The sequence below is a fragment of the Saimiri boliviensis genome, chromosome 9, assembly GCF_048565385.1.
Source record: "Saimiri boliviensis isolate mSaiBol1 chromosome 9, mSaiBol1.pri, whole genome shotgun sequence".
Taxonomy (NCBI): Eukaryota; Metazoa; Chordata; class Mammalia; order Primates; family Cebidae; genus Saimiri; species Saimiri boliviensis.
The window spans coordinates 47096267-47114682 of NC_133457.1; the positions used below are offsets into that span (position 1 = coordinate 47096267).

The 18416-nt window shown below is 44.7% G+C and overlaps 1 protein-coding gene across 6 annotated transcripts in view; it reads left to right on the forward strand.

Moving 5' to 3' along the window:
* Window positions 1-18416, forward strand: part of GPD1L (glycerol-3-phosphate dehydrogenase 1 like) — a 67622-nt gene that overhangs the window by 34754 nt on the left and 14452 nt on the right. For all 6 annotated transcript variants that reach the window (XM_074405787.1, XM_074405788.1, XM_074405784.1 and 3 more), the window contains exon 5: window positions 3796-3908. In XM_074405787.1, the coding sequence (XP_074261888.1) occupies window positions 3796-3908 (113 nt within the window). The remainder of the gene's footprint in view (window positions 1-3795; window positions 3909-18416) is intronic.

Genomic DNA, 18416 nt, shown 5'->3' on the forward strand with positions numbered 1-18416 from the left:
AGTTGAGACATGAGCGCTAAGTGCAGTGTGGGATCCTGGATTGGGCAGGGAGGGCTGCTGTGGAAGGCAACACAGAGATGATTGGTGAGATTTGAATGTGGATTGTGTATTAGATAATACTATATAAACGTTACATTTTCTGTATTTGATCATTGCAGTGTGGTTATCCAGATGTCCTTTGTTGATGGCGTAGGGACCATTTTAAATTATGATAGGTTCAGGAATCCTAGCCCACTTGAGTCTTCTGTGGAGGAAAAAGTAATGGCAGTTTCAGGCTTCAAAATACTACAGTGCCTTCTTGTGGTGAGGTCTCCCTTCATTCTTGGGGCATAGCACTGACTGAGGCTTTTATTTAGTCATTTCGCAAATATTTTTCAGACCATCTTATGTATCAGGCATGGTGCCAGATGTCTAGAATACATAAGCTCCTTGTGGAACTGCTAAGCACACAAACACATATGGAATCACAGACTAAAATAAGGATTTTGAGTTTTATTAAATAGGTTAATTGCCTCTAAAACTTGATGTGACAAAGGAGATTTTCCGGTCCTTGGTTTACATTGACTTTTGGGCAGCCTAACCACATGGCTGTCTGGCATTACCTGTTCTGTATAGACGGCCTGAGTCCCTGCTTGCATGCCACTGTGACTAGGATTTTTGTTGTTGGTGCTGTTGTTTTTGAGACAGAATCTCATGCTGTTGCCCAGGGTGGAGTGCCGTGGCGTGATCTCGGCTCACTGCAACCTTTGCCTCCCGGGCTGAAATGATTCTAATGCCTCAGCCTCTGGAGTAGCTGGGAACACACACACACACACACACACACACACACACACACACCCCACCACCATGACGCCTGGCTAATTTTTTTATTTTTTGTAGAGACGGGATTTTGCTATGCTGACCAGGTGGATCTCGAACTCCTGACCTCAAGCAATCCATCCACTTCAGCCTCCCAAAGTGCTTGGATTATAGGCATGAGCCACCACACTGGCCTCTGACTGGTTTGATATTAATAATAAAGTTAATGGACCCGGCGCGGTGGCTCATGCCTGTAATCCCAGCACTTGAGAATGCCGAGGCAGGTAGATTGCTTGAGGTCAGGAGTTCGAGACCAGCCCGGCCAACATGGCCAAACCCCTCTATTAAAAATACAAACATTAGCCCGGCATGGTGGTACATGCCTGTAGTCCAAGGTACTCAGGAGGCTGAGGCAGGAGAATTGCTTGAGGCTGGGAGGTGGAGGTTGCAGTGAGTTGAGATAGTGCCACTGCACTGCAGCCTGGGCAACACAGCAAGACTCTGTCTCATAAACAAATAAAGTTAATGCCTCTTGTCCATGATTTAAGATAATAAATTTTAAAAGGTACCTTTGAGAAAATATGAGATTGTTGTAAGTCAAGCTCACTTCTTGGACGGACACTGTGTGTTGCTTGCAGCCACAGAGGAACCCATCGACCCTACTTTGTATCTATGGCAAGCCAAGAGTGTGCCTTCCCCTGCCCAGTCCTCAGTTTGCTCACCAGCAACCCAAGCTTCCAGGCGTAGAAGGCTGCATTAAAGTGACTCAAGGGAAGGGCTGGTCTGCAGTGTTCAGGGACATCCCTTCACGTGGGAGGCACTGAGCAGTGAGAGGAGAGACACGGTGAGGCCGTAATATGATGTTGGGGCCAGGAGCTGGTTTACCCAACCCAGATGAGGCAGTAGACTTGGACATAGTCACCGAGACAGCCTGGTGGACTGCTTAAAAAGGAAGAGAACAGTTTGCACAAACTGACATAGTTCTAATATTTGGAAAAGGGGAAGTCGGCTAAATGACAGAACAGTAATGCTACAGAACAGACAATGTGTTTCTAGGTGGGGGTAGATATTGTGGTTTATCATGAAACTTCAGAAAACAAAAGTAGAGAGAGCAGTATTATGAACCTCACATTCCCGTCACCTGTATTTAGAAATGATTAACTTCTGGCCAGTCTCATTTCATCCACTCACCACCTTCACTCAACCTTCAGATGGCCTGGATTATTTTGACATTGTATCACTTCTTGGTATAATTTTAATTGTTGACAGTCCAGCCCAGGCTAGAGTGCAGTGGCGTGATCTCAGCTCACTGCAACCTCCGCCACCCGGGTTCAAGCTATTCTCCTGCCTTAGCCTCCCAAGTAGCTGGGACTACAGGTGTGTGCCACCACACCCCGCTAATTTTTTGTATTTTTAGTAGAGATGAGGTTACACCGTGTTAGCCGGGATTGCCTCAATCTCCTGACCTCATGATCCACCCGCCTCCATCTCCCGAAGTGTTGGTATTACAGGTGTGAGCCACTGTGCCCGGCTGACAATCATGCTTTTTTTGTGCTTTGGAAATTTACAGCTCTAATTCTGATGTATGTTTGGTTTTTGCTTGTTTTATCTTCTCTTCCCGTTCCCAAGAGGTGGCATAGCATAGAGACTCAGAGCATGGGCCCTGGCGGCCAGAGCAGTGTATGGGTTAGAATTTGGGTTCTCCTCCTACCAGCTGTTTGACCGTGGGCAAGTTGGCAAACTTCTCTGGGACTCTGTTTCTCTGTCAGAACATGGAGAAAATCATAACTGTGCAAATGTCAGCTGACTCCATCATTATTACATGGAATCTTTAAGTGCTTCTTACCCCTGAAAGACTGTTTTCACATAGGATTCTCATTTCGCTGTACTGTAGTATTGTTACCAGTGAAGCGGAAGCTGAAGGAGTTATATCAGAGGCTTTCACACTTGTCTACCTCTTGGAGTCACCTGGGGAGTTTCAAAAACGATTGATGCCTGCTCCACTCCAGAGATTGTAATTTAATTGGTCTGAGATGAGGCGTGGGCTTTGGTATTTGTAAAGATCTCAGATGATTGTTCTGTGCAGACAGGCTTGGGAACAGCTGGTTTCCCACCTCGAGGCAGGCAGAGCCCAAGTGCTGTATAGTATTCAGTGTGCCTTCTGCTATCTCTGTGTGGTGACATGATTTGGGAGGCAGGACTTGGCTGGTAAACCTTTGATTCTGATTTTCAGTTTCTCTGGAGCTGGGTGGGGTGGATTTGATGAGCCTCACCCTGAATGCCACCAGCCACAGCAGATGTCACATCAGGCTTTGTGTGTAAGACTTTATTTTTGTTTGTTTTTGTATTTTAATCAGAGGTTTCCAAAACAAAAAAAGAACTATAATAAATATGTCAGAACTACTGACATCCTCACATCCCAGACACTGTCCCAAAGGACAGGAATATAGTGGCAGCAAAAACAAGTAGGCCGACAGCATTTCCAGAAATTTCAGAAGTCGATGATGAAACCACATATATGTTATGTTCCCAATTTTGAGAAAAACCTTTTTTTTTTTTTTTGAGGCAGAGTCTCACTGTGTCACCTAGGCTGGAGTGCAGTGATATGATCTCGGCTCACTGTAACCTCCACCTCCAGGTTCTTTTAGTAGAGATGGGGTTTCATCACGTTAGCCAGGCTGGTCTTCGGACCTCCAGTGATTCACCTGCCTCAGCCTCCTAAAGTGCTGGAATTACAGGCATGAGCCATTATGTCTGGCCAAGAAAAACTTTAGATTCACATTCAGTCCGTTAAAAATGTATGTCAAATTGTAAATGATCACCTCTATTGGAAAAAGAATATTTACTTATTTCTGCTCCTATGTATTTTCTAAACATCCTATCGTGAACATATGTTACTTTTATAGTAAGCAGAAAGTTATTTTAGAATGTATTCGGTGTGAAAATTAAGATTAGAGATTGTTATTTATATATGTTTTTTGTTTCACCTTTCGACAGGCAGCAAAGTCATGGAGAATGGTCTCCTCTTCAAAGAACTTCTGCAGACTCCAAATTTCCGAATTACCGTGGTTGATGACGCAGACACTGTTGAACTCTGTGGTGCTCTTAAGGTAAAGTCAGCCCGGTGATCGCTGCTGCAGGGGAGGAGTTCATCAAGCAAGGCCAATGTTAGCATCATTGAGTCTGATCCTCAAGAATGGGCCCTGTGTTCTGTGCACCCCCATCAGCGAAGAATAGTGAATCGAGAGCCTTGTTTATAACTTCCTGTTTTGCCGCAGCCTTTCCTGGGAAGTTCAGTTCCTCTCTTACTCGTGGCTTGCTTCTACTTGTAAATATGGGGGAATTGTGATGTTTCGGTCTTTGGGAAGTTGGCAGCATTGATATTTGGGAAGCATGGGATTTCCTTGATGGTAGGGTTTCACCCAGGAGCAAATGATTCTATTCATTCATGTTTTTCTCCTACACTGCATTCTGAGCAGGGAGAGGATCTTGTTCACTCTGAATTATGCTACTCTACTAGTTTGGCTGGTTGTTCTTGTTAAGGAAAAAAGAGAATCTGCTGCTGGGAGAGGTTTTTCTAAGAACAGTTTTGTCTTTGCCCTCTAGAGGGAGAAGATCTGATTAAAGAAGCGCCCTTCATTGGCCAGTGGCCTGCGAAGTGATTCACCTCCCTCAGCCTCCCAACGTGCTGGGAGCTCCTCACTCCTAGGCTTCTGACTTGGCTTCTGGCTTTTGAAGCCTTAGGCACCGTCCCTCTCTCTGCCAGGACGTGGGGAACAGCCAGCAGGGAGTCGTGCTGCAGCAGCTACCTGCTCCTTCCCTCTCACAATCCAAGTTGCCTTCAGGTCACTACCATCTACAAAAAAGAGTGGGGGGAATAGGGGAAATAAAAAGTTCTCAGTGTGAATGCTCCTTTTGAGCCACTTGGAGTCATCTCTTTTGCAGCAAAAAGCCACTCTTCAGAAATTTGAGCACCTGGGGAGGAGGTTAGGCAATCCACCAGTCACCGTCTTTGTTGGGTAGGAGCTGCAAAGGTGGAAAGGATGCCTGTCTATGCTTTCTTCTTAATTGTCTATCTTATTTTCTAGTTGGAAGTTAAATCCACTTTCTAGAATTAACATTGTGTATATATGTGTGGTCACGATATGCGGTGAGCTTTTTAAAAAATTAAAGCCAGTGAACGGCTTGGGCTCCTGGGAAGCACACGTGCATGTTTTGTGGGGCATTCTTTGCGTTAGCATTGCATTACATACAGGTCCACTTATCCATGTAAGACGCTGGCTTTGGTTGCTTTGTTTATTTTTGTTGGTTGAGATTTTTATGTGTTTTTAATAGTCCTTCATTAAACTAATTACCATTCAACAGCAGGGGGCATCATGAATGCCTAATTGCTCAGGGCCGGTCTGAGCTCTTTCAAACCTGTTTTTAAGTGACTGGATGTTTTTGGTGGTCATGGAGAAGCTGTGAAACCCTGCCCAGAACAAAGAGTGCTGGGTGAGAAGAAGGAGTCTAGATTGACGTGAGGGCTTTGGAAAAGCTTCTGCTAATAGAAGCCCCTGCTGGTCTTGTGTCTGAACTTAGAATGGCTTTCATTTTTGCATGCAGGAAGACGGTAAGTGGATGTGCTTCCTACCTTGATGGAAAGTGGTTCGTGGTGGATGCAGGGTGGTGGGGGCATCCTCCCTGCGACTTCCCACCCAGTCTTTTAAAACAAAATCAGTTACCATCATTCCTGTGGGCTTGCATCAGAGTTGAGATTTTTGAAAACGAAGAAGCAGGCACTTTTAGCAGTTATTAAATCCAACCATTGTCCTGTACAGATAAGGAAATCAAGATCCAAGAGAGCAAATGACTTTAGGGTAGCAAATACTGGCACAGTCGAAGCGTGAACACGAGGTTTAAGACTCTTAGCCTGGTTTCTTTCGTTACCGTGTACAACTTGACTTTTCTGGTTAGTAACCAGACAGCATGAACAAAAGGAAGCCCTCTCTCATCAGATCCTGCCAGAGCAAGGACACATGGCCATATGTTGCTTTTATTACAGAAATAACAGTGATGGGTTTTTCCCCCCTGACTATAACAGTCATATTCCTTGTTTTTACACAACAGAAAGGTGTAAAGAAGGAAGTAAAAATCAAATCACTAACAATCCTATATCCTGAAATAACCTCAATTAATGTTTGTTGTATACCCTTCCAGTGTTTTTAGTGTGTACATATGTGTTTGGCTCCTTTTTAAAACAAAAACTAGATCTTACTGTTCAAACAATTTGATTTTGTGTGTGTGTGTGTGTGTGTGTGTGTGTGTGTGTGTGTGTGTTTTGTTTGTTTTTGAGACAAGGTCTCGTTCTGTTGCCCAGGCTGAGTGCAGTGGCACAATCATGGCTCATTTCAGCCTCAACCTCCCAAGCTCAAGCTGTCCTTCCACCTCTGCCTCCTGAGTAGCTGGGACTGCAGGCACATGTCACCGTACCCGACTAATTTTGTTTGTTTTTTGTAGAGCTGAGATCTCACTGTGTTGTCTAGGCTGGTCTTGAACTAGTGGGCTCAAGCAGTCTTCCCACCTCGGCCTTCCAAAGTGCTGAGATGCAGGCAGGACCCACCACATCCAGCCATTGATGTGTTTTACTTATTTTACAATAACAATCTTTAGTAATATTCTCCGTACTAGCCAAATTACAAAATGTAGATTATCTTTTTGTGCTAAAAAATGTAGAGCGTTTGGCTTACTAGGAAAAATAGGAAAACATCTCTCTACAAGGATAAAACAGAAAATTCAAAGTTTTGTTTGTTTGTTTGTTTGTTTGTTTGTTTTGAGACAGAGTTTCACTCTTGTTACCCAGGCTGGAGTGCAATGGCAAGATCTCAATTCACCGCAACCTCCACCTCCTGGGTTCAGGCAATTCTCTTGCCTCAGCCTCCTGAGTAGCTGGGATTACAGGCACGCACCACCATGCCCAGCTAATGTTTTGTATTTTTAGTAGAGACGGAGTTTCACCATGTTGACCAGGATGGTCTCGATCTCTTGACCTCGTGATCCACCCGTCTCGGCCTCCCAAAGTGCTGGGATTACAGGCTTGAGCCACCACACCTGGCCGAAAATTCAAAGATGTATGCATGATCATTTGTACCAGTGCCTCTTACTACCTTCAGAATGTCTTTCACTACCTCTTAGCTGTATTAATCTCTTAGTAAGGATATGTTCTTTTTTAAAAATCAACTTTAAGTGTAATTCATGTAATTAGGCTGGGCGTGGTGGCTCACACCTGTAATCCCAGCACTTTGGGAGGCTGAGGTGGGTGGGTCACTTGAGGCCAGGAGTTTTAGACCAGCCTGGCCAACAGGGTGAAACCCCATCTCCACTAAAAAATACAAAAATTAGCCAGGCGTGGTGGTGAATGCCTGTAATCCCAGCTACTCAGGAGGCTGAGGCAGGAGAATCGCTTGAACCTGGGAGGCACTGGTTGCAGTGAGCCAAGATCGCACCACTGCACTCCAGCCTGGGCGACAGAGTGAGACTCTGTCTCCAATTAAAAAAAAAACAAAAAGCGTAATTCATGTAATCAAACTGCAGCTATTTAAAGTATTTAATACCATGGGTTTTGAGAGTTGTGTGCATGCACTCGTGAAAACCACTACCACAGTACACAACGTTTCCATTATCCCCAGACAACTCCACATGTCCCTTTGAGGTTCCTCATCACCCCAACCTCCAGTCGGACAGCCACTGATCTGCTTTTAGATGCTATCATTTGCATTTTGTATGATTGTTATAAGCGGAATTATACAGTATGTACTGTTTTTTATTGGCTTCTTTGATTGGAGGTCTATTTTTCTTTGCTTTAATGTAAATTTTAAAAGGTACTTCATACAGAAAAGTACAAAAATCGTAAGTATATAGTTAAATTGATGTTATCTTTTTTTTTCCCCCTCTGAGAGGGGTCTTGTGTTCTGGGCTCAAGCTGTTCTCCTGCCTTAGCCTCCCTAGTAGCTGGGATTATAGGTGCACACCACAGTGCCTGATTTATGTTGTTGTTTTGTGTGTTTTTAAATAGTCCCGTGGTCCTTTTTTTTTTTTTTAACGACTTTTTTTTTTTTTTTTTTTTTTTTTTTTGAGACAGAGTCTCTCTCAGGCTAGAGTGCAGTGGCGTGATCTCAACTCACTGCAACCTCTGCCTCCCAGGTTCAAGGAATTCTCATGCCTCCACCTCCCAAGTAGCTGACAATTGTACACCACCACGCTCAGTTGATTTTGTATTTTTAGTAGAGACGGGGTTTCACCATGTTGGCCAGGCTGGTCTCAAACTCCTGGCCTTAAGTAATCCGCCTGCCTTGGCTTCCCAAAGTGCTGGCGTTACATGCGTGAGCCACCACACCTGGCCTATTTTTTACACCTGTTTTGCATGAATTAATAGGGAATAAGTCCTAACAGCTCAGGCTCCTTCCCATTGATTCCCACAAAGTGTGCTTCCCTAGGTGGAGCAGACTGGGGCTTCAGTCTAATCCAGGTACCTTTCTCTTTGACTTCCTTCTTTTTTTTTTACAAATCCTGCCTCAGGTTTATTTGTACAAATAGCGCAGGAGGACCCAGCCCCATGCAGATGGCATCCCCGGGGGGGTTGTACCAGTCCTTCTGTCCTCACATTGGCAGACAGAGATAGCTACTCTGAAGCCTTTGTAGGGGCCTGGGCACTTTTGGAAGCCTGAGCTGGAACTGAAGCTGGAGCTGCAGCCTGGACCTTGGGTTGGTGCCTTGGCCTTGGCCTTTGGCTGGCACAGCCTGAGCCCCATGGCAGTGCGGGTACAAGCACGCTTCCCAAGCTTGGGGTGGGCACTGTAGGCAAGGCGATTGAGCTTGCGGCTGACACCTTTTAGATCTTGGGCTTAACCTCCTTGGGCTTTCCGAGGGCCTGACGGCCTCGTGCACACACGGCCTTGGCGTTGCTGGCCTGCATCTTCTTTCGGCCCTTCTCGCTGTGCTTCTTGGCAAAGCACATGTTCCTCAGGAACTTGAGGTCCACCCGCTTAAGATATTTGTATCTTTGTGACCGGGGTTTCTTGATACAATTTCCGTGCCATTTTCGGGACTGGTTGTGTGTGGCGTGGTTTTGCACCTTAAGCTGCGGCTCCCGAAGTGCCTAGAACCGGAAGCTTTGGCCTCCTTGTTTTTCTGCTCATTTCCTTCATGTGTTTCAGGAAGCTATCTCAGCTCTTAGTTTAGTGTGCTCGCTATAGCCACTGACAAGAATCTTGCCCTTAACTTGTTTACAACAATGCCAGCAGCATGCTGGGTAACACTGTAGACTCTTCAGTTTCACGTGGTAACACTTTCGGGGCATTCCTTTTTAAACAGTGCCCATTCCCTTGATGTCTACAATAGCATCTTTTTTTTTTTTTTTTTTTTACTTTTTTAAGCTTATTTATTTATTAATTTATTTATTTGAGACAGGGTCTCTCTCTGTTGCCCAGGCTGGAGTACACTGGCACAATCTCAGCTCACTACAACCTCCGCCTCCTGGGCTCAAGTGATCCTCCCGCCTCAGCCTCCTGAGTAGCTGGGACTATAGGTGCTCACCACCATGCTCAGCCAATTTTGTATTTTTTGTAGAGACACAGTTTCACCATGTTGCCCAGTCTGATCTCAAACTCCTGGACTCAAGTAATCCACCGGACTTGGCCTCGAAAGTGCTAGGATCATAGACCTGAACCACCACACCCTGCCAATATCACCTTTCTTATAGATTCACATATATGTGGCCAAAAGAGCAACTTCATGTTTTCCAAAAGACCTAGAGAGCATATGTCGGGTACTTCCCTTTCCCTTTTGCTTTCGTCATTTTGGTAAATTACTGGAAGATGGCAATTCTGGCCAAAAGGCTATTATTATTATTATTATTATTATTATTTTAAAAAACAGAGTTTCGCTCTTGTTACCCAGGCTGGAGTGCAATGGCACGGTCTCGGCTCACCGCAACCTCCGCCTCCTGGGTTCAGGCAATTCTCCTGCCTCAGCCTCCTGAGTAGCTGGGATTACAGGCATGTGCCACCATGCCCAGCTAATTTTTAGTATTTTTAGTAGAGACGGGGTTTCACCATGTTGACCAGGATGGTCTCGATCTCTTGACCTTGTGATCCACCCGCCTCGGCCTCCCAAAGTGCTGGGATTACAGGCTTGAGCCACCGCGCCCGGCCCAAAAGGCTATTATTTTTAATACATTCTTTATCAGGATTAAGTTTCATTAACAGAGACCCAAACAATATAGGTTGAGTATCTCTTATCCAAAATACTTGTGACCAGAGGTATTTCGGATTTTTTCGATTTTGGAATATTTGCATTATGCTTACCAGTTCATCATCCCTATTTGGAAATCTAAGATGCTCCAATGACTGTTTCCTTTGAGCATCATGTTGGTGCTCCAGAAGTTTCAGATTTTGGAGCGTTTTGGATTTTCAGATTAGGAATGCTCAACCTGTCCTAGCTGAACAAGGTAGAAGTTTCTTTCTCATGTAAAATCCAAAATATATATATGACAATTCTTTTTTTTTTTTTTTTTTTTTTTTTTTTCTTTTTTCTTTTTTTTTTTTTATTGCATTTTAGGTTTTGGGGTACATGTGATGAACATGCAAGATTGTTGCATAGGTACACACATGGCAGTGTGCTTTGCTGCCTTCCGTCCCCTCACCTGTATCTGTCATTTCTCCCCATGCTATCTCTTCCCACCTCCCCACCCCCCGCCCCTCCCCCATTTCCCCCCAACAGACCCCAGTGTGTAGTGCTCCCCTCCCTGTGTCCATGTGTTCTCATTGTTCAACACCCGCCTATGAGCGAGAATATACGGTGTTTGATTTTCTGCTCTTGTGTCAGTTTGCTGAGAATGATGGTTTCCAGGTTCATCCATGTCCCTATAAAGGACGTGAACTCATCGTTTTTGATGGCTGCATAATATTCCATGGTGTATATGTACCACATTTTCCCTATCCAGTCTATCATCGTTGGGCATTTGGGTTGGTTCCAGGTCTTTGCTATTGTAAACAGTGCTGCAATGAACATTCGTGTGCACGTGTCCTTGTAGTAGAATGATTTATAATCCTTTGGATATATACCCAGTAATGGGATTGCTGGGTCAAATGGGATTTCTATTTTTAGGTCCTTGAGGAATCGCCACACTGTCTTCCACAATGGTTGAATTAATTTACATTCCCACCAACAGTGTAAAAGTGTTCCTATTTCTCCACATCCTCTCCAGCATCTGTTGTTTCCCGATTTTTTAATGATCGCCATTCTAACTGGTGTGAGATGGTATCTCAATGTGGTTTTGATTTGCATTTCTCTGATGACCAGTGATGATGAGCATTTTTTCATATGTTTGTTGGCCTCCTGTATGTCTTCTTTTGTAAAGTATCTGTTCATATCCTTTGCCCATTTTTGAATGGGCTTGTTTGTTTTTTTCTTGTAGATCTGCTTTAGTTCTTTGTAAATTCTGGATATCAGCCCCTTGTCAGATGGGTAGACTGCAAAAATTTTTTCCCATTCTGTTGGTTGCCGATTCACTCTACTGACTGTTTCTTTTGCCGTGCAGAAGCTGTGGAGTTTAATTAGGTCCCATTTGTCTATTTTGGCTTTTGTTGCCATTGCTTTTGGCGTTTTGGTCATGAAGTCCTTGCCTACACCTATGTCCTGAATGGTTTTGCCTAGATTTTCTTCTAAGGTTTTTATGGTATTAGGTCTGATGTTTAAGTCTTTAATCCATCTGGAGTTAATTTTGGTGTAAGGTGTCAGGAAGGGGTCCTGTTTCTGCTTTCTGCACATGGCTAGCCAGTTTTCCCAACACCATTTATTAAACAGGGAGTCCTTTCCCCATTGCTTGTTTTTGTCAGGTTTGTCGAAGATCAGATGGTTGTGGGTGTGTTGTATTTCCTGTGAGGCCTCTGTTCTGTTCCATTGGTCTATATCTCTGTTTTGGTACCAGTACCATGCTGTTTTGATTACTGTAGCCTTGTAGTATAGTTTGAAGTCCGGTAGTGTGATGCCTCCCGCTTTGTTCTTTTTGCTTAGAATTGACTTGGCTATGCGGGCTCTCTTTTGGTTCCATATGAAGTTTAAGGTGTTTTTTTCCAGTTCTGTGAAGAAGGTCATTGGTAGCTTGATGGGAATAGCGTTGAATCTGTAAATTACTTTGGGCAGTATGGCCATTTTCACGATGTTGATTCTTCCTAACCATGAACATGGAATGTTTCTCCATCTGTTTGTATCCTCTCTTATTTCGTTGAGCAATGGCTTGTAGTTCCCCTTGAAGAGGTCCTTTACGTTCCTTGTTAGTTGTATTCCTAGGTACTTTATTCTCTTTGTAGCAATTGTGAATGGCAGTTCGTTCTTGATTTGGCTCTCTGGAAGTCTATTACTGGTGTATAGGAATGCTTGTGATTTTTGCACGTTGATTTTGTATCCTGAGACTTTGCTGAAGTTGTTTATCAGTTTCAGGAGATTTTGGGCTGAGATGATGGGGTCTTCCAGATATACAATCATGTCATCTGCAAATAGAGACAATTTGATTTCCTCCTTTCCAATTTGGATACCCTTTATTTCTTTTTCTTGCCTGATTGCTCTGGCTAGAACTTCCAGTACTATATTGAATAGGAGTGGTGAGAGAGGGCATCCTTGTCTAGTGCCAGATTTCAAAGGGAATGCTTCCAGTTTTTGCCCATTCAGTATGATATTGGCTGTTGGTTTGTCGTAAATAGCTTTTATTGTTTTGAGATACGTTCCGTCAATACCTAGTTTATTGAGGGTTTTTAGCATAAAGGGTTGTTGAATTTTGTCAAAAGCCTTCTCTGCATCAATCGAGATAATCATGTGGTTTTTGTCTTTGGTTCTGTTTATGTGGTGAATTACGTTTATGGACTTGCCTATGTTGAACCAGCCTTGCATCCCCGGGATGAATCCTACTTGATCATGGTGGATGAGCTTTTTGATATTCTGTTGCAATCGGTTTGCCAGTATTTTATTGAAGATTTTTGCATCTATGTTCATCATGGATATTGGCCTGAAATTTTCTTTTCTTGTTGAGTCTCTGCCGGGTTTTGGTATCAGGATGATGTTTGTCTCGTAAAATGATTTGGGAAGGATTCCCTCTTTTTGGATTGTCTGGAATAGTTTCAGAAGGAATGGTATCAGCTCCTCCTTGTATGTCTGGTAGAATTCAGCTGTGAACCCATCTGGACCTGGGCTTTTTTTGGGTGGTAGGCTCTTTATTGCTGCCTCGACTTCAGACCATGTTATTGGTCTATTCAGGGTTTCGGCTTCTTCCAGGTTTAGGCTTGGGAGGTTGCAGGTGTCCAGGAATTTATCCATTTCTTCCAGGTTTACTAGTTTATGTGCATAGAGTTGTTTGTAATAATCTCTGATGATGGTTTGGATTTCTGTGGAATCTGTGGTGATATCCCCTTTATCGTTTTTTATTGCATCAATTTGGTTATTCTCTCTTTTCTTTTTTATTAATCTGGCTAGTGGTCTGTCTATTTTGTTGATCTTTTCAAAAAACCAGCTCCTGGATTTATTGATTTTTTGAAGAGTTTTTTGTGTCTCTATTTCCTTCAGTTCTGCTCTGATCTTAGTTATTTCCTGTCTTCTGCTAGGTTTTGAGTTTTTTTGATCTTGCTCCTCTAGCTCTTTCAATTTTGATGATAGGGTGTCAATTTTAGATCTCTCCTTTCTTCTCATGTGGGCACTCATTGCTATATATTTTCCTCTAGAGACTGCTTTAAATGTGTCCCAGAGATTCTGGTATGTTGTGTCTTCGTTCTCATTGGTTTCGAAGAACATCTTTATTTCTGCCTTCATTTCATTGTTTATCCAGTCAACATTCAAGAGCAAGTTGTTCAGTTTCCATGAAGCTGTGCGGTTCTGAGTTAGTTTCTGCATTCTGAGTTCTAACTCGATTGCACTGTGGTCTGAGAGACTGTTTGTTATGATTTCTGTTCTTTTGCATTTGCTGAGGAGTGATTTATTGCCAATTATGTGGTCAATTTTAGAGTAGGTGTGATGTGGTGCTGAGAAGAATGTATATTCTGTGGATTTGGGGTGGAGAGTTCTGTAAATGTCTATTAGGTTTGCTCGTTCCAGGTCTGTGTTCAGGTCCTGGATATCCTTGTTGATTTTCTGTCTGGTTGATCTGTCTAATATTGACAATGGGGTGTTAAAGTCTCCCACTATTATTGTGTGGGAGTCTAAGTCTCTTTGTAAGTCATTAAGAACTTGCCTTATGTATCTGGGTGCTCCTGTATTGGGTGCATATATATTTAGGATCGTTAGCTCTTCTTGTTGCAGTGATCCTTTTACCATTATGTAATGTCCTTCTTTGTCTCTTTTGATCTTTGTTGCTTTAAAGTCTATTTTATCAGAGATGAGAATTGCAACTCCTGCCTTTTTTTGCTCTCCATTTGCTTGGTAGATCTTCCTCCATCCCTTTATTTTGAGCCTTTGTGTATCCTTGCATGTAAGATGGGTTTCCTGGATACAGCACACTGATGGGTTTTGGCTTTTTATCCAATTTGCCAGTCTGTGTCTTTTGATTGGGGCATTTAGTCCATTGACATTTAGGGATAGTATTGTTATGTGTGAATTTGATGCTGTCATTTTGATGGTACCTGGCTGTTTTGTTGGTTAGTTGATGCAGATTCTTGATTGTGTTGCTGCTTTTTTACCATTTGGTGTGTTTTTGGAGTGGCTGGTACTGGTTGTTCCTTTATATGTGTAGAGCCTCTTTCAGGAGTTCTTGTAGAGCAGGTTTGGTGGTGATGAAATCTCTGAGTGCTTGCTTGTTCACAAAGGATTTTATTTTTCCTTCACTTATGAAGCTGAGTTTGGCTGGATAGGAGATTCTGGGTTGAAAGTTCTTTTCTTTAAGGATGTTGAATATTGGCCCCCAGTCTCTTCTGGCTTGTAGGGTTTCTGCTGAGAGATCTGCTGTGAGTCTAATGGGCTTCCCTTTGTGGGTAACCCGACCTTTCTCTCTGGCTGCCCTTAGAATTTTCTCTTTCATTTCAACCCTGGTGAATCTGACAATTATGTGCCTTGGGGTTGCTCTTCTTGAGGAATATCTCTGTGGTGTTCTCTGTATTTCCTGGATTTGAATATTGGTCTGCCTTGCTAGGTTGGGGAAGTTTTCCTGGATAATATCCTGAAGAGTATTTTCCAGCTTGGATTCATTCTCTTCATCACATTCAGGTACACCTATCAGACGTAGATTAGGTCTTTTCACATAGTCCCACATTTCTTGAAGATTTTGTTCATTCCTTTTTGCGCTTTTTTCTCTGTTCTTGCCTTCTCTTTTTATTTCATTGAGTTGGTCTTCGACCTCTGATATCCTTTCTTCTGCTTGGTCAATTCGGCTGTTGAAGCTTGTGCATGCTTCACGAAGTTCTCGTGTTGCGTTTTTCAGCTCCATCAATTCACTTATTCTCCTCTCTATGCTGTCCATTCTCGTCAGCAGTTCGTCCAATCTTTTTTCAAGGTTCCTATTTTCTTTGCGATGGGTTAGAACATGTTCTTTTAGCTCATTGTAGTTTCTTACTACCCATCTTCTGAAGTCTGATTCTGTCATTTCATCACCCTCCTTCTCCATCCGGTCTGGTTCCCTTGCTGGTGAGGAGTTGTGATCACTTTTAGGAGGAGAGGTGTTCTGGTTTCGGGAGTTTTCATCCTTTTTACGCTGGTTTCTACCCATTTTTGTGGGTTTATCCACCTGTTGTCTGTCTCTGTCCCAGGGAGTTGGAGCTTTATGAGTTTCCGTTGCACTACTGCCTTTTTTGATTTTTTTTTTTTCAGGTCGGACCCGCCCAGCTAGCAGCAAGCCTAGCCTCTGCCTGCCCGCAGGGGCTTTGCTGAGCTGCTGTGGGCTCCGCCCAGCTGCCCTGAGCTCTTCCCTGTAGTCCTTTTTATATGGGCGTAGTTAGAACTGTCTGGGCAATGGTGGCCCCGCCTCTGTTATGGCGGACTCTCTCTGTTGTGGCAGGTTGCCTAGGCAACGGCGGGTTGCCTCGGCAACGGCAGCCTGCCTCCGTAGCGGTGGAGAGTCTCAGTAATGGCGGAAGCCCCTCCCCCACGGAGCCGGACCGTCCCGGTTCAGCTGTGCTTGGTTTGAAGGGCTCAACCCAGAGGGTTTCCAATTACTGTGTTTGTTTTCGTTGTTGTTGGGGGTGGAGGGGTGGGACCAACCGAGCCTGATCACCTGGCTCCCTGACTCAGAGTCTTTTCTTTTAAGTTGAACGACCCCGCGTTCCGGTCGCTTGTTGAAAAGGCGCCGGGATCTCCCGTGCTGCGACTCACGGAGTCGGCTCGAACCGCGGCGCCGGCTCCTGGCGGATTTTTTGCCTAGGAATCTCCTGGCCTGACTCGCTATTTCAGATGAATGGGCTATTCTGCCGTCTCAAGGCTCTGCTCGCCAGCTAAGAGGGCTCCCAGACCAGTGGCTTTTGTACGGAGAACGGCAGCAACAGGGAGTGGTCACAGCAGCCGCGCGGGCGGAATCAGCCCCGCGGGGGCCAAAACAGCCGCACCGGCTGGGACTGCGACGCTGGCGACCCCTCTGCCTGGGTATCTCCTGGTCTGTGGGCAATAAGAGTTCGTCTGGAAATGCGGCGTCCACTCACCCTCTGCACTTTCACTGGGAGCTGAAGTCCTGAGCTGTTCTTAGGCGGCCATCTTGAAAGTCGGATCCTATATATGACAATTCTATTCCACAGAGTTTGCAGAGACCCAGGCTTCTTCCAGCTCACTTGGATGTCCTAGCTCATTTTGTGCTGCTGTAACAGAACACCTGAGACTGGGTAACTTACAATGAACCGAAATTGGTTGGCTCATACAGTTCTGGAGGCTGGGAAATCTAGCACTTCTGGTGTCTCATGAGGGCATGGTCTGTTCCAAGTGGCACCTTGAATCCTGCTGGAAGGGAGAAGCGCTGACCCTCACACAGCAGAGGAGTGGAAGAGCCAAACAGAGATCCACTCCCAGAGTCCTTTTCTTAACATGCCATTCATTAAGGCCGAATGCACACGACCAAAACACTTCTTGTTAGGCCCACCTCCCAGCATGCCACAGTGGTCACTGAATTTCAACATGGGCTCTGGAGAGGGCAAACGCTGACTAGCACAGGGTAGCACAGGGCATGACCCCGGTCTTCATGTTCTATGCAGGTGACCAGAGCAGCATCTACCTTCCAGGTACAATGTCACATCTACCTTCCAGGCAGCAAGGTTAAAAAACGAAGAAAGAAAGACAAAAAAAGGACGAAGGCCATGAGGCAGCTATCTTTCAAGGAAGGTTCTGGAAAATCAACCTTGTGACTTGGCTTCCTCTTACTGGATACACTAGGTGTGACCATAACTAGCTACGAGGGAGGCTGGAAAATCATTTGGAGGATGTTTTTTCTGGATAGCCCTATGCTTGCATTGAAATAAGAGACTGTTACTGTAGACAGGAAGAGCAGCTCAGGGATAACCCAGCCGCCTGTGGCACAGGCTGGCAGTGTTCCTCTGTGGGGCTGTTCTGCAGCACTCACTGCTGGGCGCAGAGGTTTGCCCCGGGCTTCGGCTGTGATAAACCGTGCCGGGATGCCCGCCTTGGGTCTCCTCTGTAGTCAGGGCCGCTGCTTGCCCAAAAGCACCTTTATGTGAGTGAGAGCAAGCCCGCATAGTCTGACACGCTAGCCAGTAGCCATATGTACTCTTTACATTTACATTCAAATGAATTACATTTCTTAAAAACTAAAAATTCAGTTGCAGAGTCACAGTAGCTACATTTTAAAGACTCAGTGGCCACGTGTGGCTAATGGCTACTGTATTCGATAGAGCAAATAGAAAACATTTCTTATTGAAGAAACGTCAACTGGACATTGCTGCTCCAGCTCAGGCAGCTTCCTATTGGTGCGACCGGCTTGGCGGGCCAAGCGTGGGCTTGCCTTAGCCTTCTTTGACATCTCAGCCAGGCCGCCTTAGGGGTCAGCTCAGACAGTAGGTGGCACCTTGCTTTAGTAATCCCAAACAGACAGCCTCCCCTTAGCAGCTAGCCTCAGGAGGAGTTGGATGGATTGTTGGAACAGGAGAAAACAGTACTGACTGACTTGGGTTTCAGGCAGGCAGTTCTTGCTGGGCGGTGAGAACGTTTGTGGAAACTGCAGGTAGCATGGGCTGGTTCTCCTGTTTTTTATTCTTTCCGTGGGAAGGTGGAAGTGGGAGAGGAATTGAGCCCCATCCAACCCACCCCTATTCAGAACTGAAACGAGTGCTCTCGGGAATGGATGATTGCCTCTGAGCGTTGCCATCACCCAGGAGATGGGGAAGGGCTACACACGTCTGTCTTCTGAAAATTACGGTATTTTTAGCTCCAAAAGAGTTTAAAACAGATTTAAATGCACAGTGGATAATGATAACTTTCACATCTGAGCCATCTCAGAGGACATCTGCTCGATGCTCTTCAAACACGCTCTGACTGGCTCAGTATGGTTATTTTCCTTTTGACAGTGGTAAGTGGTGGAGGGAAGAGAATGAGGATTTTGAGATCCATCATAAGGCGATTAAACTGGGTTGCAGCCCAGGGTCCTCTTAGAAAAGAGGAATAGA